This window comes from Rattus norvegicus, chromosome 11 (assembly GCF_021556685.1).
Source record: "Rattus norvegicus strain SHRSP/BbbUtx chromosome 11, alternate assembly SHRSP_T2T, whole genome shotgun sequence".
Taxonomy (NCBI): Eukaryota; Metazoa; Chordata; class Mammalia; order Rodentia; family Muridae; genus Rattus; species Rattus norvegicus.
In genome coordinates, this window is record NC_141544.1 from 69,661,290 (window position 1) to 69,684,316 (window position 23,027).

At 41.0% G+C, this 23,027-nt stretch overlaps 1 protein-coding gene across 4 annotated transcripts in view; it reads right to left on the minus strand.

The window, feature by feature from the left end:
- Window positions 1–10,867, minus strand: part of Cd200r1 (CD200 receptor 1) — a 34,233-nt gene extending 23,366 nt beyond the window's left edge. For 3 of the 4 annotated variants that reach the window (XM_087576860.1, XM_087576858.1, XM_087576859.1), the window contains exon 1: window positions 10,565–10,867. In XM_087576860.1, coding sequence (XP_087432986.1) covers window positions 10,565–10,628 — 64 coding nt within the window. In that variant the 5' untranslated portion in view covers window positions 10,629–10,867. The remainder of the gene's footprint in view (window positions 1–10,564) is intronic. The other variant, NM_023953.2, reaches the window with a different exon arrangement.
- Between the last annotated feature and the right edge of the window lie 12,160 nt (window positions 10,868–23,027).

Genomic DNA, 23,027 nt, shown 5'->3' on the forward strand with positions numbered 1-23,027 from the left:
AAGATTGCCAAGCAAAATTGTGCAGACTGTTTACAGCATTTATGATGAACAAAGGCTAATTTTTCTCAGAAAATATACAGAAAGTATGCAACCAATCTGAAAACAATAGAAAAGCTCAAATGAAAGAAAACGGGACAAAGTCGTGAATGCCTCAACAAAAGATTTAACAACCTGCTAGAATAATTCTACCAATCAGAAGGAACCTGGAGATGAAATAAAATACCCAGATAGTTTCCAAAACAAAGACGTGAAAAAAAATGATTACGGAAACAAATCTTTTTTTTTTTTATTAACTTGAGTATTTCTTATATACATTTCGAGTGTTATTCCCTTTCCCTGTTTCCGGGCAAACATCCCCCTCCCCCCTCCCCTTCCTTATGGGTGTTCCCCTCCCAACCCTCCCCCCATTGCCGCCCTCCCCCCAACAGTCTAGTTCACTGGGGGTTCAGACTTAGCAGGACCCAGGGCTTCCCCTTCCACTGGTGCTCTTACTAGGATATTCATTGCTACCTATGGGGTCAGAGTCCAGGGTCAGTCCATGTATAGTCTTTAGGTAGTGGCTTAGTCCCTGGAAGCTCTGGTTGCTTGACATTATTGTACTTTTGGGGTCTCGAGCCCCTTCAAGCTCTTCCAGTTCTTTCTCTGATTTACGGAAACAAATCTTAAGACACAAGAATTCAAACAACAAATTCAATAAATAGATAAAATTTAGAAAGCAAGCACTAATTGTGGTGAATAACAAATCTTATTCCAGTTTCCACAGCAAAGGAGTCATTTATGCTACTTGTCAACTACTTGTGCCAACTGCTAATAAAGGCTTTGCCAAGAAAGAAAGAAAGAAAGAAAGAAAGAAAGAAAGAAAGAAAGAAAGAAAGAAAGAAAGAAAGAAAGGAAGGAAGGAAGGAAGGAAGGAAGGAAGGAAGGAAGAAAGAAAGAAAAGAAAGAAAGAAAGAAAGAAAGAAAGAAAGAAAGAAAGAAAGAAAGAAAGAAAGGCCTCTAATTGTCAAATAATCAAAGCTAGCCAATGGAGAGAAACTTGCTCACTGACATAAGACAAATACTATAGACATGTATATACATGATCCATGACCGTAAGGGACACCAATGGACACATACTAAATAGATATGCAGATTCACATATGCAAAGACACATAATAAAATGTTAAATCCAGCATTGGTTCTTATTTCTGAACCTGAAAATGGCCAAAATGCCAATCCGTAGAGTTTGTTTTATAACGTAAACTAACTATATGTTATAAAACAATGCATGTGAAAATTCTTTGAAAACTATAAAATAATTCATCTTAAAATGTTTTCAACTACAAACTGTGCTACAAACGCCAGTTACTCTGTTGGACCTAACCCTCCCAACAACTCTAGAATCTAGATTAAGGATCTGCAGCAAAGTCTCCTGAGTTTTCCATTAAGTGGCAGCTAGTTTAAGATCTTAAAAATGTGATAGGAACTAACCAAGAGTGGCTGCAAGCTAGCTCAAACCCATCATCTGCCAAGTGTCATCTGTGGTATGGAAAGTAGAGAAAAGGTCAAACTCAGACCTTTAGAAGTGTGCACCTAGGGCTCTGCTGGAGGCTAAGAGCTTGACGGAAACAGTGCAGCAGAGCAGAAAGCAATCGTCGTGTCATGAAGTCCAGAAGTCAGATCTCCTGATACGAAGGATGCAGATCAAATTAAACGAGGAAATTTTTGAAGTAAGAGCTGTATTACTTGGCAACAAGCATTTCAGTGATGACCCTTGAGATCGGTAAGGGAAGCCATCTTAGTAGAGATATAGGGTTGGAAACCAACCTGAACGGGACCTAGAGAACCGAGATGATGGAATACACAAAATGGAGGCTTAGCCAAGAATTCTGCCTTAGATAAAGATGGGAGCTCTGAGACCTTGACTTTGTTTTCCTGTGCGTATCAGACTTGGGACAGAGCTAGAGCAACAGCTGGTGCTTGGGGATTTAGGAAGCATCTAAGGACAGGGGAAGACAAAGTGTGCTTCGAGATAGAAAGAGATAGAAGTGAAATGAATAAATAAAGCTGGCTGAGAAACCAGGATCCTAGAGGTACTGAAGGAGTGTGAGGCAAACAGCAAAGTGGTTTCCTTTAGAAAAGACCGGAGAAGGCATGCTTACGGATGCATGAGGCAGTAAGGATGTTCAAGTTAAGTAGCTGAGTGTTTGGTAGCTGGCAGGGCCCTAGGTATGCTAGGATAAATGGAGCAAGGTCTCAAATGCCTTACTACTGGGAGGTTAAAGTCCACACTGAAGATGAGTTCATCAGAAATGAGCTACTGTCCTTTGACTGTGGAATAACTAGGATACCCTAGGTAGCATAAAGACTTAATTAAAAAAAAAGACCTAGAGTAGAACTCTTAACTACAACTCTATCCATAATCACCTAGGTTCATGAAAGCCCACATGCCTGGACCTTTGAAAGCCTGAGTGTCCCTAGCAACTTAGGCTCCATAGGAAACTCACTGAGGCATTTTTCTTCTTCTTCTTCTTCTTCTTCTTCTTCTTCCTCTTCTTCTTCTTCTTCCTCTTCTTCTTCTTCTTCCTCTTCTTCTTCTTCTTCCTCCTCTTCCTCCTCCTCCTCCTCCTCCTCCTCCTCCTTCTTCTCCTCCTCTTCTTGTTAGTTGTTGTTTGATTGTTTGTTTGTTTGAGACAGGGTTTACCTATGCAGCCCTGGCTGTCCTGGAACTCACTCTGTAGACCAAACTGGCCTTGAACTCAGATCTGCCTGCTTCTGCCTCCTAAATGCTAGGATCAAAGGCATGTGCTACCACTACCTGGTTCTGTGTGTCACAGCGTAAAAGTACAGGATTACAATAGTACCTGGACAACAGCTAAGAAGGAAGTTAAGGTTTGCTTTGGGAATAAAACTAGCCAGACTTAATCATTTGGAATCTGCCAGTATTTACCACTTCAACTTGTATCAAAAAAAAAAAAAAGGTAGTTACTAAATACCTTAAAACTGCATGAACACACAGAGATCAAAAAGATACTTTAACTGAGTCACCACATTGTCTCAGATAAGTATCCTGAATACACTCCCAGGTTTGCCACTGCTGATGGGGTTTGGGGGTGGGGGTAGCTTCTGCTTTCCCCTCTTGCTATAGTTCCCTTCCCCTTCCTTTGCTGCCTAACCATAGATTCTCACCATCGATTTTCCTCCCACTTACTTCCCTAGCAGTAGTAGCAATCTGACTGCGCTCCCGCCTTCTACTCAAACTGCAATCACGATGCCACCAGCGTGTTTATAGGCAAATTGGGTCTTCGCCACAGTGTCTGTGCACCTGGGTTGCTTGGCTGGTTTTTTAGACTGTGGAAGTTAGAACTAAAATGGAATTATTTGTATTAATTATTTCATTTTTTAAATTAAATAAATAAAGTCAGAACATTATTGCTTACGCCTGGTTAAAAAAAAAAAAGCTGTCATGGCTCTGTATAACTGTGCATAAAGGTCACTGCTACCTTACACAGGAAACAAAACCATTATGCAACAACTATGGGAACATATGGACAGAGCCCAGTCAGGTCATAAATTCTTGCAGGCAATGAGGATAGTTTGAAAACACCCTGTGTAATCCTTCCTTTTCCATCTTTAAAAGCTTCCCTTGCTGAAACCTCTTGGAGTACACACAGTCGACAGTGACACGAGCTGCTAGTGAGGTGCCACTCCTAAATATGTTTACTAATCTTTGGGGTGTCTCTCTCGGTTTGCTCTCTAAGTTAACAATACGCACGGTCACTTTCTCCTTCCGAAGCCCCTTTCTTCACCTCCACCACAACACCTGCGCTCCTTCTCTGTCTCCTTCCCTGCCTACTCCAATACCCTCTCTGTAAGCTACCTTTCTCCCTGGGCACCTTGGTGTGGGTATTCTTCCAAAAGTCAGGTGCTCCTTCATGTTCGTTAGTTAGCTAGCTAGTTAGCTAGTTAGCTAGCTAGTTAGTTAGTTAGCTAGCTAGCAAGCTAGTAGGTTAGTTTTGGTTTTGTTTTCGTTTTTTGAGACAACACAGCCCTGGCTATCCTAGAACTCTTTCTGTAGACCAGGCTGGCCTCCAACTCAGAGATCTGCCTGCCTCTGCCTCCTGAGGGCTAGGAGTAAAGGCCTGCACCACCACCAACCAGCCATGTTGTCTATTTGCTTGCTCGTTTGAGACAGGCTCTAACTACGTAGTCTAGGTGGACCACACCACCCGCCTCACCCACCTAAATACAGAAGTTGAAGGTGTGTGTGCACCACCATTCACAGGTCTTTCACAAACTACTCTCTTCTCTGTGCCTTCTCCCATTACCCCTCCCACCCTCCGGAATCTCTGCTACATCTCCACACAGTTGGCCCCCTCACGCCCATTGTACCTGAGCTCTCTGTGTGTGTCATGCATACTGTTCTACCAGCCCAGAGAGCTCATCTCACAGCCCTTCTTCTGCCATCTCCACCTATCTGTCACCTCCTTGGGCAGTCTCCCTGACACCCAGACAAGAACAGACTCGCCGGTTACATTTTTATGCCAGCTCGTAATTCCCCTACATATTTTATGTTCTTGAATTATTTGCAAGAATTTGTATAACAGCTATCTTCCCTCCCAGACTCTAAGCTCCAAGAAAGTAGGGTCTGTGGCTGTCTTTTTGAAGGGCTGGGGTTTAGTTTAAACCCTTGTACATGGGAGACCAAGCTCTGCCACAGAACTACCTCCCCAGCCCTGCTACATCTTTTCTCATCAAGTATCACCAGAACAGAGCACAGTACCGGCACATGGCCGAACACTCCCTTGCTTACTGTCTGACCAAATGACCAAACCTCACTTTAGCTGTGACTTATTTTTCCTTATCAATCTCAAGTCTTTAATTGCCCTTGCTTCTCTCTTAAATGTGACTTTCATTTCCAGTGCATCACCTCTAAAACCAGGGGTTCCCAGACACACAGAGACTCTTGCCACGGCTCTTTCCCTTCTGTTGCTGGTACTGCAGAGCTGTTTCAACCTGATTCATCCACTGAAAGGTGAGACGGCCTCATCAGCAGTTCCTTGATAAAGACTTGATAGTCTTTATTGGCCCACATAAAAGATGGGAGAATTTAATACAGAGGTGTCTTTGAGTCCTTCCTGTTTAAAAATTCTGAATCTCCTAACATTGTCATACCCATTTGTTCCGTACATGAGGAAATTGCATCTGAAGAAGTTAAGCAATTTCTTATAGATGAACATACCACAGCTAGACAGATTAAATGTGGCCAAACCCCAGCAATATGGACTAAATGTTGAAAACAGCCCTAGAAGATCAGAGATTAAGTTCAGAGAAATGATGTGAGAGGCAGGCTGACTCTCCACTAGAGCTTTTAGTGCTAAAGGGGAGGGGAGATCAATCTTAACCCATAATTCTGCACATCTCCAGCATATATATGATTTGATAATGGAAGTAAAATAAGATTCCAGACACAAAATAGCTAACTCTTTTCACAAAAGAAAACTGAGGGTTGGGGATTTAGCTCAGTGTTAGAGCGCTTGCCTAGCAGGAGCAAGGCCCTGGGTTCGGTCCCCAGCTCCGAAAAAAAGAAAAAAAGAAAAAAAGAAAAAAAGAAAAAAAAAAGAAAACTGAGAGAACTTCTTAACAGACAAAAGTAAAAGAAAAATTAAAGCTATAAAATTTATTTGGAGAATAATACCGGATAGAGGCTCAGAATTTCATGAAGGAATGAAGAACCTGGGAGGCAGCCACTGTAGCCTAGAATGTGCCACTCAGAATCCCCTTCAGGGATTGTGCATGACAGAACAGTAGACAGCCTTCCGTTTTTAGGGACTTCAAAGGATGGTTTGGTTTCTTTGCTCAAAATCAAGCCCTTCCCAGGGCAGCCCACCTAATAACTGAATAAGGTGGCGTTCTGATCAGTGTGGAATCTCTCAAAAGCCCAGCTAGCAATGAATATCCTAGTAAGAGCACCAGTGGAAGGGGAAGCCCTGGGTCCTGCTAAGACTGAACCCCCAGTGAACTAGACTGTTGGGGGGAGGGCGGCAATGGGGGGAGGGTTGGGAGGGGAACACCCATAAGGAAGGGGAGGGGGGAGGGGGATATTTGCCCGGAAACCGGGAAAGGGAATAACACTCGAAATGTATATAAGAAATACTCAAGTTAATTTAAAAAAAAAAAAAAAAAAAAAAAGCCCAGCTAGCTCATCCCCACTGTGCCCACTGAGAGTGGTGACTGAGATGCAGGAATGTTTGCACACCAAACCCCATCAAAGTCTGACTCCAGGAAAACGCACCGCAGCATCCATGGTTCAGAGCAGCAGTGACACTGAAAGAAAACTACTTCTTTCTAAATGGAAGAAGTGTTATTTGTGCCTCTGTGCCGGCGTTTCTCTAGGTGCCTCCCTTAAACACAAATAAGATTGTGTTCTCAGAACAAACGGAGCCTGGATTTTCAGACATGCACGGCATCCACATTCTAGGTGTGAAAACCTTGAAATCTTTGCTTAGTGTTAATGCATGCATGACATCAGTTCTTGGGGGAGAATGAAATGCGTAGATTATAGCCAATTCTCATGAAAAATCCCATGTATTTGTGGTGGTTATTGTTTCTTAACAGGATGGATGGCGATTGCTTCTTGGGGAGAATTAGCATCACTCAGTCCAAAGCTATACAACACCCTCTGTCCTGCTCTCTAGACCTAGTCAGGAGCTAGCAAGCGGGAGTCAGCAACATCAAGGAAGGGGAATGCAAAAGCTTGTTGGCCTTGCTAACGTTTTAACAACTGTATAGATTGTTCCTTCAGACACAAGATGAAGCCAAATGGCCGCTGGGTGGCTTTGCTGGGTAGCAACATCAGCCGAAATTCACCTGGTCATGTTGAGAAGTAGTTTATCACAATGGATACCTTTATTGATCCCACCTTGTTCTAACCATGTCCAGCTGGCCTCCCTGTATCTAACATCTGTATCAACTAATTTCTCAAGCTCAGAGCCTTTTCTTCCCTCCTAGTTAAGTAAGGCTAAGCATGCAGTCTGTGGGTGACACTGTCTCCTTTCCCATCTCCTCTTAGAGCTTGCTCTCTATTACACAGAGATAATTATGGCTCCCCTGACCGGAATACAAGCATTCCTAGTGCTTCATCTCTCATTTGCCTGTCTGTATCGGCTTTGCGGGAACATCTGCTCCATAGGTGGCTTACAAACACAGGATTTTTCCATTCTCCCCAGCATGGATAGGCATGTCCATCCTTCATGTCCTTCCCCTATGGTTTCCCTTCTCGTCCACCAATGCCCAGAACCTTCTCCTGTAGGAACCCCTGTGAAGACACTCCTGATTCCGGCTTCAAAGGGAACACTTTACAAAGTGTCACTGCCAATCAACAGGATCCTGCTGCCGCATTCTCCAAAACTACTGCCTGAGATTATGGCTTCTCTCTACGAGCTAACAGATGACCTCACCATCAAGAGTACAATATCCAGATTCTATATCCGTTAAAGATCCTCAGAGAGCAGCCTTATTTTTTATTATATAACACACTGTTCCTGCAAGCTGGGTCTTTTTTTCCACAGCATTATTTTTATTTCTTCCTATTTGCATAATATGTAAAAAGACAGTGAGAGGGAAAGATGTATTGGGTTTTACTCAGCCCAAGAGGCAAGCCGTGACTGGTGACTGCTGGCACACAGCTTTAGAGAGAAAGGACATGTGGCCCAGAAATCCCCTTGTTGGTCAGAGAACAAGTCATCTATGAAGTAATTAAAAATGGAAAAAAATAATTTACAAAATATGCGAAAAACACAAAGAACAACAACAACGAAAACCCTTGTAAATCATCCCCACCTCCACAGGAGAAGAGAGAGAAAGAAGGATGGGGGTAGATACCAGAGGGCATCACAAGGACTGCAAAGAACATGTCTCCCAACAATCAAACATAAGCAAAAATTAATTATCTTCACAGCTTTTTTCTTTCACTGGTAATTAGAACTACATTAACATTGTCCTTAAGTTAATTTTAGTTATCACTGAAAATAATAGTCTAAATACCCACTCCTAGCATTGCAAGCTAGATCTTATTGTCTCACAGAACCTCCTGATCTGTTACACACCCTGCCTCCCAATTTCCTTCTCCATCTATCTTCTTTGTCTATGTCTGTTGAAACCTGCAGGTGCAGGCCACTTCTGTAACACCATCGACACCCTACGGTTTTACTAATTCTTCACATTTTTTTTACTTCGATATTTTCTGCCTTCCAATGTTCCTTAAGGATTTCATTTTATTATCATCTCCCTCATTTAGATTGCTGGAAGCTTTTAGTCAGCATTCTTGCACACGAGATACATACATACATACATACATACATACATACATACATACATCCCCCCTCTCTCTCCCCTCTTAGTATTCTTATTCACCAGAATCTTGAGCATAAATGTCCAAAAGAAAGCAAACCTATGTGTTACGCCAACTGTCAGATTTACAGCTAGCCCAAACTTAAAAAAGAAAGAGAGGGCTAAGTTAACGAGGCCTGTTCCTTGCTTTTCTGATGTTGCCTTTAATCTCATATTAAGTCTTACTGTGCCTCCTCTTGTTGGTACCTGCCCCCTAGTGGAAGGCAAGGAAGGTGAGTAAAACATCTGAAAAGGAAGAAAGCAGAAGAGTTAGCTCCTTTTCATTTTTAGAAACTCACACTGGCAAAACCAGCAACTTCAATAAAAGGGATGGTCTCAGTGGGGACATGAAACTTTCACGTTGAATGTAAGAACTTAGAAGTCAATGGGACAAAATGAGGAGAAAGGAATGCCACCATCTGTGAAAGTGGAGGACAGGCAGCCATGAGAGACAGAGAGAGAGCTTAGATTCTTGATAACTTCCCTTCCAGTGCTTTATTAAATAAACACCACCGGGTTTGAAGTTTAAAGTACCTTCCAAAAGTAAACAGGCAAAACGAGAGCGTCCATCCCATCATCCACCCTGGTGCTCTACGCTTTCTCCTGTGTGAATGGCTCTTACACAGACTAAGCTACTCCTGTCCACAGCAGCACTAATCAAAGCCATGGAGTCGCAGCCCTGGCTGCTTTCAGCTCACCACTCTAAGTCATTTCATGCCCAAGCATGTGTATAAAGTAATTTACTGAATTGCATTCTAAACACTTGATGGTTTTCTGGTACCAGCTTGGATTTCAGAGACTTGGTGACCATAGTGTCTCCAACTTATGTTCAGACACAACCTTAAAAATATGAACCTTTCAGCCTTCCAAATTCAAATTCTGTTCTGTTTCCATTTTTGCTGCTTTCCTGTCCTGTCCGACAAGTTAACACTCAACCCAACACAAACAGCTCCTTGCCTGCCTGCCTGCCTTTCCCTGTCAAACTGATCCTGCACAGACTTCAAGCGCTTTCTAGAGAAACGAAAGACTCAGGACACTCTTTCCCCCATTCAAATTATAACCAAATATTAGCTTAGCATTTTCAGCTGTGCTACACTGGGTGGTTCGCCTTAGTGAAAAGCAACACAGGTAAACTGCTCGCTCAAATGTCCTCTGGTGCTCACAGAAATAAGTAGGCTACTAGTCCTTTATTACTGTGGACAGATCATGTTACCTCCCTATGCTTCGGGTTCTATCTCTGTGAGACAGAGCTTCCTTTCTCCCATCCCTACCTCAGTGGCTTGCTATGCACATCAAAGAGAACAGATAACTGAAAGCTTTCAGCAGAAGGGTGCAGTAGCAGATCATAGCTATTTCATGTGTGCTCCCCAGTAAGATTATCGTGTGATGTTCTTTTTCTGCAAGATAGACAAAAAATATGATTTTAAAGGAATTCCGATGACAGGAAAGAAACACCGTGTGTCCTTTAAACTGTTAAATGGTAAATTTTAGAGCTAACTGTGCTATTCCCTTGCAGCTGTTGCAGCTACTAAAAGCGAAACACGAAAAAGCCTCCTACATCAACTCCCACCTACCTTCTACAGTGAAATCAGGACACCCTCACAGTTAGCCCCAAATTCTATTGAACTCCTACAAAACTCCAGACGCCGAGGAGCGTACCTCCTAATTCAGAAAGTGTCTCCGGAGCCCACATACCTCCAAGATAAAGGCGAATATGCATCACAGATACACCAGTGTAACTGTATGCAAAAGCCCACAGTCACGGAAAGCGACAGGAAAAAAACAAACAAACAAACAAAAACGGTATATTCCGAACTCACACTGCTGGCAAAGGAGACTTAGATGGGATACCAGAAATGACGGTTGTTTGGTTTTTTGTTTTTTGTTTTTTTTTTTTTCCCAAGAAGAGTCAGAGAACCCATGTCACTTTAATTGCTATGAATTTCATTTATTCTGCCTCGTCCTAAAGGGGGAGGGGAGATGAGGAAGCGGCCGTGGAGGAAATTATAGAACACGAAGCAAAATAAATCAGACAAAGCAGAAAGTAGGGGTGATGAGATAGCCCCATATCTGGAGGAATGCTCGTCTCTACAACAGAAACTGACTTGCGTTGCCCAGCGAAAAGGGGCAAGTCTTGAATGCTGCACAGAACGGGTCTCCCTTAGCCATTCACCTAGAGAAAATTCAGACTCACCAGCCGCGAAGACCCCCCAGATCAAGAGTACTGCTACGTGAGAAGTTCTCCAAAAGCAGAGCATTTCGGTTTTCTGGTTTTCAGCGGCTCACTCGGTGCTCTTTCTCTTCACAGGTAGGGGAGCAGCGGTGACCATGACCAGGATCCCTCCGCTCTCGGGTTGGCTTCTGCGTGGTAGCCCACCTCTTAACCCATCAGCCGGGAGCAGTCCTGTCTTCCCTGCCCTCTCCTTCCACTCAGCGTGCTTTGGTCTGACTAGTAACTTGGAAGCGAAGAAACTTCTCTGGGACTTGACACAGCAATAGATTTCCTGTGCAGAGCCGTGAGGCAAAGACAGAGGAAGCTGACTAAGTGGGTTACTTTCAGCCCATTGGCTCTCTTCTCCTGCTGCTCACTGATAAACTGTACAGTAAGGCTCTGAACATGCCCAAGACGGATGGATGTGCCTGGATCTCCATTCAAAACTGAAGAGGGTTATTGATGGATTTTCAGCCCATGCTTGTAAATTTCCTTAGCACAATGAACTTCTGGAAAGTTCTCCATTTTTTTTTTTAAAGTGTGTACAGCCTTCCTCAGTCTTTAAATGCAGAATAAATATTTCCTCTTGAAAGTTACTATCTAGTCTAGAAGCCCATACACAATGCTGGAAGCACAAACTGTGTACCACTTTTGCTGTTTTTAACCCCAGTAATTCCAAAATGAGTGGCTTAACACAACACAAACGCACTACCTGGGAGACAAAATTCTAAATAGCCTTGTATGGGGTTAAGGTCAAGGGCACCGCCAGGGCTCTGCTTCTTCTGGGGTCATGACCTTTGCCAGCATCCAGACGTCTTGGCTCTCTAGCCTGCCAGCATCATTCTGACCTTTGCTCCATCACCACAGCTGATTGCCCGATGATGACCTTTCTGCCTTCCCCTTACAAGGTCCTTTGTGATTAATTTGTCCTGCAGAGGTAAGAAGCATTGTCTGTCCATCTGAGATCCTTAACTTTATTACATTCACAGAGTCCCTTATGCCATATCAGTGAACGTCCAGTCACGGACCCTCAGATGTGTGACAACTCAAAGGTGGTTATCTGTGATTTCGAGAACCTAACTCTTCGAAAGTCAGAGGGAATGGAAATTCAGTACGGATGAGCTGTCACACATCTGAGAGTCTAACTTTCCAGAAAAATTTTGTGTAATGTTGCTAGTTAATATATACACTTAGATTACAGTTGAGAGGAAGGAGAAGAGAAAAGAAAAAAAAAAAAAAAAACCAAAACCCTCTGCGGTAAGAATTTCTCCTACCCCGGAGCACAACGCTCCAGGAAGAGGAAGAAAACATTGCCGACAGGAAAAAAGATAAAACAGCACGCATTTTCTTTCAAAGTTAGCAATTCCACCTCCCCTGTTGCAAAACATTAAGCTCTATTTATAGACCATCTCTCCACCTCTCAGGCTTTCTCAGTGAATCAATCTGGTTTGGACAATGAGATAAAATAAACCCTTAAGAGTAAGGAAGGCTGGAAGACCTGGGCTATGACAAAGAGTTCCTCGGTTTGATGAGTCACGAGATGTCTAAAAAAAAAAAAAAAAAAGTGAAGAGATGTCATTTAAATGAAATACTGTTTTTCCATCGCAAGAAGCTGTTGACACTGTAGGTTCGGACGACAAACTGAACAGTGCTTAATTCTCTGCCAAGCACCTCAATGATACTGGCTAATTTTTTTAGTTGTGTCTGGTGGGTTGTTTTTGTTTTTTGTTTTGTTTTGTTTTTTTCCTATTTGATATTATAGTGACATGAGCTTTTGTCCACGTCATCAAAAACTCTTAATGATCAGGAGAGCAAAATGACTTAGTAGGTAAAGGTGTTGGCCACGCAAGCATGAGGACCTAATTACAGTCCTCAGCAACTCCATCAAAGAAGAGTGAAATGACATAGCCAACCTTCACATGTGTACTGTGGCATGTACATGGACACACACACACACACACACACACACACACACACAGCACAGAGAGAGGAGAGAGAGAACAAATTCTTTAATTCTGTTTTTCCTTTTGTGCTATTCTCTTTATCATTTGTTTTTGAGACGGGATGGCCTCGAACTTTCTGTGTATCCACGAATAGCCAGCAACTCCTGAGTCTCCCGTCTTCACCTCCCCAGTACTGAGATTGTGGCATGTGCTACCACAGCTGGTTTATGTGGTACTGGGGATGAACCCATGGTTTCCTGCATGCTAGGCAAGCACTCTATACGCTGAGCCACATTCACAGCCTCGGAAAGGTTTAAACTGCTTTTATTTGTCTGAAATTACTTTCGTTTAATGCTTGCTTGAGGATAAAATCGAAGCTAAGCTCCAGAGGCTTTCTAAAGTCTCAAAGAGATCTGGTGGATGAAGAGAGCAGAGGATTTCATGCTTGCCCGTGGCCGGGCTGAGTTCCTCAGCCTCAGTTTCCACCCCCTACAGCCCCACCCCTAGTCTGAGATCTCAGGCAGTGATTTTTCAGACACTTCCCTCGTGTGCTCATCTGAGAACAAATCACAATCTTTAATCAGCTGTGTAAGAGTCCACTCAGTAACTTTCACACCATGGGATTCACAAAGTAGGCTTGCAAAGAGTTTACTTGTTCTCTCTACTCCTTTGCATCTTCTGCGTTCAAGACCCACACCCCGGGCTGGAGAGATGGCTCAGCGGTTAAGAGCACCCGACTGCTCTTCCAGAGGTCCTGAGTTCAATTCCCAGGAACCATATGGTGGCTCACAACCATCTGTAAAGAGACCTGATGCCCTCTTCTGGTGTATCTGAAGACAGCTACAGTGTACTTATATATAATAAATGAATAAATCTTTAAAAAAAAAAAAAAAGACCCACACCCCAACTTTCCCAAGCCCCACCTTCTCTTCGTAAGGAGAACAGGCCTTTACATTAAGGCACCAGAGGGTTATCAACACTTCAATTCTCTCTGAAGATGTACAATGAACATTACCACTATAACAGAGGTATGTGTACATCTCGTAAATGCTTCTCTCTGAAAAATCTCAAGGCCCGAGTTTCTTCCTTTGTGTACTTTTTGGTACCAGATCCCAGAAAACAGAACAGAAGAATGAGGAAAGATCAAGAAAAAGAAATTGCTCAAGTAGGAACACAAACCTCCAACCTTCTTTCACTGCAATCTATTAACAATAGGGGAGTTTGCGGAAGAAAGAAAATAAAATTCCAAGTGATGTGATGTAGATTTGAAAACATGAAACAGAGTGGAATAGCATAGATCGACACCAATGGTATGGTAACCAAAAGCTAAAGGCTTAGCAAGTTAGTTAGAGCCCCTTTAACTAACAAACTTGTACCTTTGGCTTATTCAAAAAATTATGTATCTGTCTTCAAATGCTATTTGAGTAAACTTCTGCTCAGTATTCCTTAGTCTTGAAGGACCCAGGATGTAGTTCAGTGTCAAGTGTCTGCCCAGCATGTTCAGTTCCTGGCCCCGAAAAGAAGGATGTGGCTGATACACTATATGTGTTTACCTTCACACCCTATCGTTATGCTGATATTTATCTTGAAAAATTCTACTTCTCCTGACACTGTGTCATCAGCATTGAAATTATCTTCATCATATATTTATACATGTACATATACTATATGTATATATATACCTACATTTATATATTATACATTTACATTTATATCATATACGAGCTGACCATTTTGTTATAATTTTACAAATTGTGCAAAAAATAGACATGAGTGTATCAAAATAAAGTATGTACAACATCAAAGAAGCAGCATGTGCTGTAGTTAGTGTGAAAGCATACTTTGCACACATAAGGAAACTTTAGTGATGTTTTATTGGTTGCTAAGATCTTATTGGTCACATCCAAGGCAAAGAACACTTACTTAGCCCTTACGCTTAACATCCAAAGTCAAGTCCTAAACACTTCCCAAGTATTACCCTATTTAATTCTCTCCACAGCCCTATGTAGAATATATTTAGCATTCCCATTTTACATTTCCCATTTCATAGGGAAAAAAAACCTAAGTAAAATTTCCAAAGACACACATGTGACACGGGAGAGAAGCAGGAAAGAGCCCCAAGAAACTTGATTTCATTGTTAGACCTTGGTCGGTTAGCCTGTCCTTTTCTTTCTCCTTTCTGATGCTCTTGTCTTGTCTTCAATACATCTTCCACTGGGTGTTCATCTACCATTTATGTTTCTCTTTCAACTTCACACACTTATCACTTCACTGAATTGTGTTGTTTTTGTTGTTGTTTTGTCCGTGGTTCTTTAATAAATGAGCCATGTGCCTATTTACATTAATATTGCTCTCTCCTGCCCACTGCAGGCAATTTTGTGAAATCAATACAAATGCTTTCAAACTTGTAGTTGGTAAGTTCAGTTCATGGTTTCACTTTGAGATTTTGAACACAGTGTATGCTAATGTACTAAGCACTTGCACACTTAATTAATATCTTCTATGAATTTATTTTAAATTATAGGTCCAGGCATGGTGGTACATGCCTTTAATACCCAGATTTGGGGAGGCAGAGGCAGGAGGATCTCTATGAGTCTGCAGCCAGTTGGATCTACATAGCAAGCTCAGGACAGCCAAGACTACACAGAGAGAGACCTTGTCACTTGTCTTAAAAACATCAACAAAAAATTACAAATGATTACTTAACGGATAGTGTGACTGTCATGGCTAGAAAAATGTGTTATTTTAAAAAGTAATAATGAATCTTCTGAATTGCTGGGAAGATTTAGTACAAACCATATAAAGAAACTGATACATAAGAGACTCCTTGCCTCGTTTCAAGAAAAACTGAAGATTGCCATTGTTGAGCATTTAGCAAAGGAAACTGGGAGATGGAGTTCAGTGTGAGTAGAAACTGCAGGCCATCATTTGTAGTGATGAAGGGATAAAGAAAAACTGCAACAGATGGAAAAGAGTCACTACACAAGACTCATACAGAATTCCCATACAGAATTCAAGAGTATAAATCGTCCTTTAATATATCTTCTATTGGCCCCAAATGACCAGGTTTAAAGCTGCATACCCATCAGTCACAGAAGATGGCTACAGGAAGACGTGGGTGAGACCGTTCACAAAAAAACGACCTGAGCTGTGAGCAATGCATCAAAACTGAAATAGGAAAGCCGTTTACTGAGAGAGATAACATGGTACCTTGCAGTGTCGGCCATGTAGTTAAATACTGGGAAATAATCAGATCCAATTCTGGACTCAGGAACAATGCTTTCAGTGCTACCAACTATATTTATGCCCCCAGAGGCCAAGTAAATGAGAAATCTTGTTGAAAATACAATACTGAGTGTGCAGGGACAAAAGTGGAGCAGAAACAGATAGAATGACTAACCAATGACTGGCCCAACTTGAGACCCATCCCTTGGGAATCACCCAATCCCTGACACTATTAATGATATTCAGTTACGCTTACAGACAGAAGTCTAGCATAATTGTTCTCTGAGAAGCTCCAACCAGTAGCCAATGAAAACAAATCCAGAGACCCACAGCCAAGCCTAAGATGGAGCTCGGGGAGTCTTGTAGAAGAGTTGGGGAAAGGATTGAGGGGACCAAAGGGGACAGGGACTCTACGGGAAGACCAACAGAGTCAACTAACCTAAACCCTTGGGAGCTCCAAGAGGCTGAAACACCATTCAAAGAGCAAGCATGGGATGGACCTAGGTCCCCCACACAAACGTAGCAGATGTGCAGCTTGGCCTTCATGCAGGCCCCCCAACAATTGGATCGGGTACTGTCCCTGATTCTGTTGCCTTCCTGTGTGGGGGAGGTACTGGGGAGGTGACATTGGAATGTAAAGTGAATACATAAATAACTTTTTAAATAGAAAAAAATACAGTCTTGAAGTATTACTCTGCATTATTACTTAGTTAAAGCAGTTCTTACTTACAGATGGCAATTGGGAAGTCCTGGAAAATACAGAAGTTAAACAGGAGGAAAAAAAGATGAAAATTGCTGTCACATATCTTAGCTAAAAACTAACAACATAGCAAAACGTACTGAAGTCAAACAGACAACAATCATCTGACTTCCAAAATTTACTAAGGCAGAAAAGTTGAAACAGAATATTCCAAGGGAGATTATCTTAAATGTCCCAGATAGTATTTAATTAATAAATAAATTCCATGTGACCTTCTAATAAACTAATATAAAATATGAAAACCACTGCAGCCACAAAAACTGGTATTTTCCTGCAATTCATTTGAATTTCATTGGCTCAAGATTTCTCAAGGGAATGATAAATGTTCCAAGGAACTCTTGTGGCTTTAGTCTCCCAGTAGGTTAAAAATGTTGCCTTCAAACTATATATAGCTAACCAGGCTGTATTTTGTAATAATATAATGGTTTAGTGAATAAGTGACAATTTTAAATGGTTGGAATCCAATGTGTAAAACTTAAGAAAATCATGAGCTTCCCCCTCTTTTGAAGTAGCTGTTAAAGCTGTACTGTTAACAGTGCTAACATCAAAATTCCTTAGTTCAACCTTCAATTCTGTCACTTAATTTTTTCCCCTGGTCTAGAATGTGTCTATTTGATCCTTTTTTAAAAAAATTTGCCATGCTGACCAATGATAGCACATGCCTTTAATCTTACTCAGTAGGAAGAAGTAGGCAGATCTGTGTGAGTTCAAGGCCAGCCTGGACCACAGAGCAAGTTCCAAGATAGCCAGGGCTACATGGAGAAACCCTGTCAAATAAATAAATAAATAAATAAATAAATAAATAAATAAACAAATAAATCTTTATGATTCTTTCAGTGAAGTCTTTTCTCAAGTGTCTGGCACTGTTTTGGTTTTGTAGATTTTCTTATAGGAAATTTAGAGGTAATTTGAGCCCCTGTGTGATTTCTATCTTCCTCTGGAAATCATTTTCATATACTTCTTCCAGGAATCTTCATCCTGGAATATAACTGAGAGTAGAGGGTAACATCCTGTGACTCAAAACAAGATCAAGTTTAGGTAAGGAGAGCTTTCATTGTCACTCAGCCCTACCTCATCCTGCTCTCCCCAATTTGAGGGGCTGATGGAAACATGACTAGTTTTTCAATCAACTCTTGTAGATCAGTAAGCAAACATTGCCAGGTAAAATCATGTCAAGCATGTCTTTCTTTCTCTCTTTCTTTCACTTTCTTTCTTTTTTCTTCTTTCCTTCCTTCTTTCTTTATTTGTTTGTTTCTTTTCCTTCCTTTATTTTTATTAACCAGGGAATTCTTTACCGGCCTAGCTCTCTTACCTGCCAGCATATTTCATTTTTATTATGATGTTCAACTTTTCCACTTGTCTTCAGTGGATGGATGCCACCACACAGAAACCCTTTTCTTTTCTTTTTTTTCCCCCGGAGCTGAGGACCGAACCCAGGGCCTTGCGCTTGCTAAGCAAGTGCTCTACCACTGAGCTAAATCCCCAACCCTTTTCTTGATTCCTTACTTTCCCTCCTCCTTACATCATACATCAGCAAGTCACCTCCTTTTCTTCTTTAGCACATTCCCTGAACTTGAACATATCATCCAATCTCCCTTGTGCTACATTAGGAGAATGGAGATAAAGTTCTACATTCAAAAGCATGATTTTTGAAAAACAAAGTCTGTGCCATTTAACTTGTAAACTACACCTAAATAAAACACACACAAAAACAAACCAGATAACACATCTTCGAGAATCCCTGCACTCCACAGTTGCACTGTTTCAGCACGGGCTTCTTCCTTGTGGTTCGTTACCAATACTCACTTGGCTTGATCATTTGTGTTAGGTATTAATATTAACAAACTATAAAGGCATTCCATACATGAAATATTAGAATTTTACAAGCCCGAAGTCCTACACATAGGTGTTTTTCCTTAAAATAGTTTGTTTCATTAACATCTAAATTTCATTTAATTTTCTACTAATATCTTCATTGCGTGCTTCAATTCACTTTTAATTAAATAGGCAATATTGATAATAATTTGGGCCGATTTAATATGATCCAAAAGTGTGTCTAGGGAAGTTTTAATAAAAAAAAAATACCTCTATGATTATCTCAACTTTACAAAAAGAAGAAGTAAGGATCATGGCACTGTTGAAAATGTCTAGAGTTTTAAATGTTCCCTATCTAGAAAAGGAAGTAGATAAGATCTTTTTCAAACTTAGTGTTACTATATTTTACTTGGCTAAACATAAAACAACTAAACCCATGAGAAATAATGTCCTGCTTCTAATGATTTTTCCTTGAAAGTAAACAGAACAATTGTAACCGAGCTCCTGATTATGAGGTAGCAAGTTTAGTGAAAATGGACCTGGAATGTGGTAGAACCATGGTTGACCTAAAAACCTTGATTCTGCAAATGCAGAATGCCAGAAGCAATAGCCGAGGGACCACAAGCAGTCGTGCCTGGTCTTCAAATGGAAGTCACTCCTTTATTATATGTTGCTTTTATTTTTCAGTGGTTCTTAGCCTTCCTAATGGTGCAACCCTTTAATACAGTTCCTCAAGTTGGTGTGGCTGCCAACCATGAATTAGTTTTTCTTGCTACTTTGTAACTGTAATTTCACCTGTTATGAATTATAATGTAGATATCTATGATTGTCAATGGTCTTAGGGGACCTTTGTGAAAGGGTCATTTGACCTCCCATTGGTCATGTGAACCACAGGTTAAGAACTGGTGCTCTAACCCATTTACTCCCTCACTCTTTCAAATTCATAGCCTCTTGCTCTTCATTGTCATATGTATAACAATTATTGTATATACATAATACATGAATACACACACACACACACACACACACACACATTCTTAAATACATAAGTACAACCTTAGTCTGTTACTTGTATGTAGATTTTCAGGGCTGACCATTGGTATTGGATTACCAGTCATGCTCTTCCCTAGAGAAGACTATTTCTCTCACTCCCAGCATTCCTTAGTGGACTGAAGGTTTCTGTCTATGGAGGCCTCCTAGGCTTTTCCCATTTCTTGTTCAGGCTGTGTTGAGACAGGGAAGTCACTTTCTTTTTGTTTTCCTTCCACTTTTACTGAAAATATTTTTCCTCACATAATTTATACTGTAACTACGGTTTTCCCTCTCTCTATTCCTCCCAGTTTCTTCCCTCCCACCCAGATTCATCCCATTTCTGTCTCTCATTAGAAAACAAGCAGACTTCTAAAGGACAATAGTTATAGTAATATAATATAATAAGACAAAACCAAAACTAGCATATTAAAATAGGGCAAAGTAAGCAAAGAAAAGAGCCAAAGAAAAGTACAAGAAACAGATATAAAGAACAGAAACTAACTTGTTCACATGCTCAGGAAACCAATTAAAACACTAAATTAGAAACCATAAAAGTGTACACAAATGGCCTAGTCTTAGTTAAGGCTTCTATTAGAAGAAATCAGAACAAGAATCTAAGCAGGGATAGAACCCAGAGGCAGGAGGCAAAGCAGAGGCCACTGAGGAGTGCTGCTTAATAGCTTCCTTCCCCTGGCTTGCTCCACTTAACTTCTTCTTCCGCTTTTTTAAAATTGGATATTTTTTATTTACATTTCAAATGTTCTTCCCTTTTCCAGTTTCCCGGACATAAGCACCCTATTCCATGCCCCTACTCTTCTTCTACAAGGGTGTTCCCCTCCCCATCATTCTCCTTTCCAGTCCCCCTCCCCGACATTCCCCTACAATGGGGTGTTCAGCCTTGGCAGGACCAAGGGCTTCTCCTTCAATTGGTGCCCAACAAGGCCATCCTCTGCTACATAGGCAGTTGGAACCATGGGTCAGTCAAGGTATAGTCTTTAGGTAGTGGTTTAGTCCCTGGGAGCTCTGGTTGGTTGGCATTGTTGTTCTTATGGGGTTGCAAGTCTCTTCAGCTCTTTTAATCCTTTCTCTAATTCCTCCATTAGGGACCCTGTTCAGTTCAGTGGTTTGCTGCTAGCATTCACCTCTGTATTTCACATGCTCTGGCTGTGTCTCTCAGCATGAACCTTTTAGCTTCATCAATCTTATCTAGTTTTAGTGGCTGTATATATATGGGGCACATGTGGGGCAGGCTCTGGATAGCCGTTCCTTCAGTCTCTGCTCCAAACTTTGCCTCCATTTCCCCTCCTAGGAATATTTTTGTTCCCCCTTTTAAGAAGGAGTGAAGCATCCACACTTTAATCATCCTTCTTCTTGAGCTTCATGTGGGTGTAGATTGTATCTTAGGAAATTCGAGCTTTTAGGCTACTGTCCACTTATCAGTGTGTTTTTCTGTGATTGGGTTACTTCACTCAGGATGATATTTTCTAGTTCAATCCATTTGCCTATGAATTTCATGAAGTCACTGTTTTTGATAGCTAAGTAGTACTTCATTGTGTAGATGTACCACATTTTCTGTATCCATTCCTCTGTTGAAGGGCATCTGGGTACTTTCCAGCTTCTTGCTATATAAATAAGGCTGCTATGAACATAGTGGAGCATGTGTCTTTGTTGTATGTTGGAACATCTTTTGGGTATATGCTCAGGAGAGGTATAGCTGGGTCCACAGGTAGTGCAATGTCCAATTTTCTGAGGAACCTCCAGACTGATTTCCAGAATGGTTGTACCAGCTTGCAATCCTACCAACAATGGAGGAGTGTTCCTCTTTCTCCACATCCTTGACAGCATCTGTTGTCATCTGAGTTTTTGATCTTAGCCATTCTCACTGGTGTGAGGTGGAATCTCAGGGTTGTTTTGATTTGCATTTCTCTGATGACTAAGGATGTTGAACATTTCTTTAGGTACTTCTCAGCCATTCGATATTCCTCAGCTGTGAATTCTTTGTTTAGCTCTGTACCTCATTTTTAATAGGGTTATTTGGCTCTTTGGTGTCTAACTTCTTGAGTTCTTTGTATATTTTAGATATTAGCCCTCTATCAGACATAGGATTAGTAAAGATCTTTTCCCAATCCGTTGGTTGCCATTTTGTCCTAATAACAGTGTCCTTTGCCTTACAGAAACTTTGCAATTTTATGAGGTCTCATTGGTCTATTCTTGATCTTAGAGCGTAAGCTATTGGTGTTTTGTTCAGGAAATTTTCCCCGGTGTCCATGTGATTGAGACTCTTCACCACACTTTCTTCTATTAGTTTGAGTGTATCTGGTTTGATGTGGAGGTCCTTGACCCACTTGGACTTAAGCTATGTACAGGGAAATAAGAATGGATTGATTTGCATTCTTCTACATGCTGACCTCCAGTTGAACCAGCACCATTTCTTGAAAATGCTTTTTTCCACTGGATGGTTTTAGCTTCTTTGTCAAAGATCAAGTGACCATTGGTGTGTGGGTTCATTTTTGAGTCTTCAGTTCTATTCCATTGATCTACCTGCCTGTCTCTGTACCAATACCATACAGTTTTTATAACTATTGCTCTGTAATACTGCTTGAGGTCAGGGATGTAGGCTTTCTGTCATTTTTGTTGAGATTGAAGACCAGCTTAGTCAGTGGTGATCTGATAAGCTGCATGGGATTATTTCTATTATCTTCCTGTATCTGTTGAGACCTGTTTTGTGATCAATTATATGGTCAATTTTGGAGAAGGTACCATAGGAGCTGAGAAGAAGGTATATTCTTTTGTTGTAGGATGAAATGTTCTATAAATATCTGTTAAGTACATTTGCTTCATAAATTCTTTTAGTTTCTCTATGTCTCTCTTTAATTTCTGTTTCCATGATCTGTCCATTGATGAGAGTTGAAATCTCCTACTATTATTGTGTGAGGTGCAATGTGTGCTTTGAGCTTTAGTAAGGTTTCTTTTATGACCTAGCCCTTGCATTTGGATCACAGATATTCAGAATTAAGAGTTCATCTTGGTGAATTTTTCCTTTGATGAATAGTAAGTGTCCTTCTTTATCTTTTTTGATTATTTTTGTTGAAAGTGGGTTTTATTTGATATTAGAATGGCTTTTTCCTCTTGTTTCTTCGGACCATTTGTTTGGAACGTTGTTTCCAGCCTTTTACTCTGAGGTAGTGTCTGTCTCTGTCTCTGAGGTGTGTTTCCTATAGGCAGCAAAATGCTGGGTCCTCTTTATGCATCCAGTCTTTATGTCCAGTCTATGTCTTTTTATTGGGGAATTGAGTTCATTGATGTTAAGAGATATTAAGGAATAATGATTATTGCTTCCGGTTATTTTCATTTAGAGATGGAGTTATTTTTGTGTATCTCTCTTCTATTGGTTTCGTTGCAAGGAGATTACTTTCTTGCTTTTTCTAGGGTATAGTTTCCCTTCTTGTGTTGGAGTTTTCCATCTATTATCCTTTGTAGGACTGGATTTGTGGAAAGATATTGTGTAAATTTGGTTTTGTCATGGAATATCTTGGTTTCTCCTTCTATGTTAAATGAGAATTTTGCTGGATATAGTAGCCTGGGCTGGCATTTGTGTTCTCTTAGGGTCTGTATGACATCTGTCCAGGATCTTCTGGATTTCATAGTCTCTGGTGAGAAGTCTGGTGTG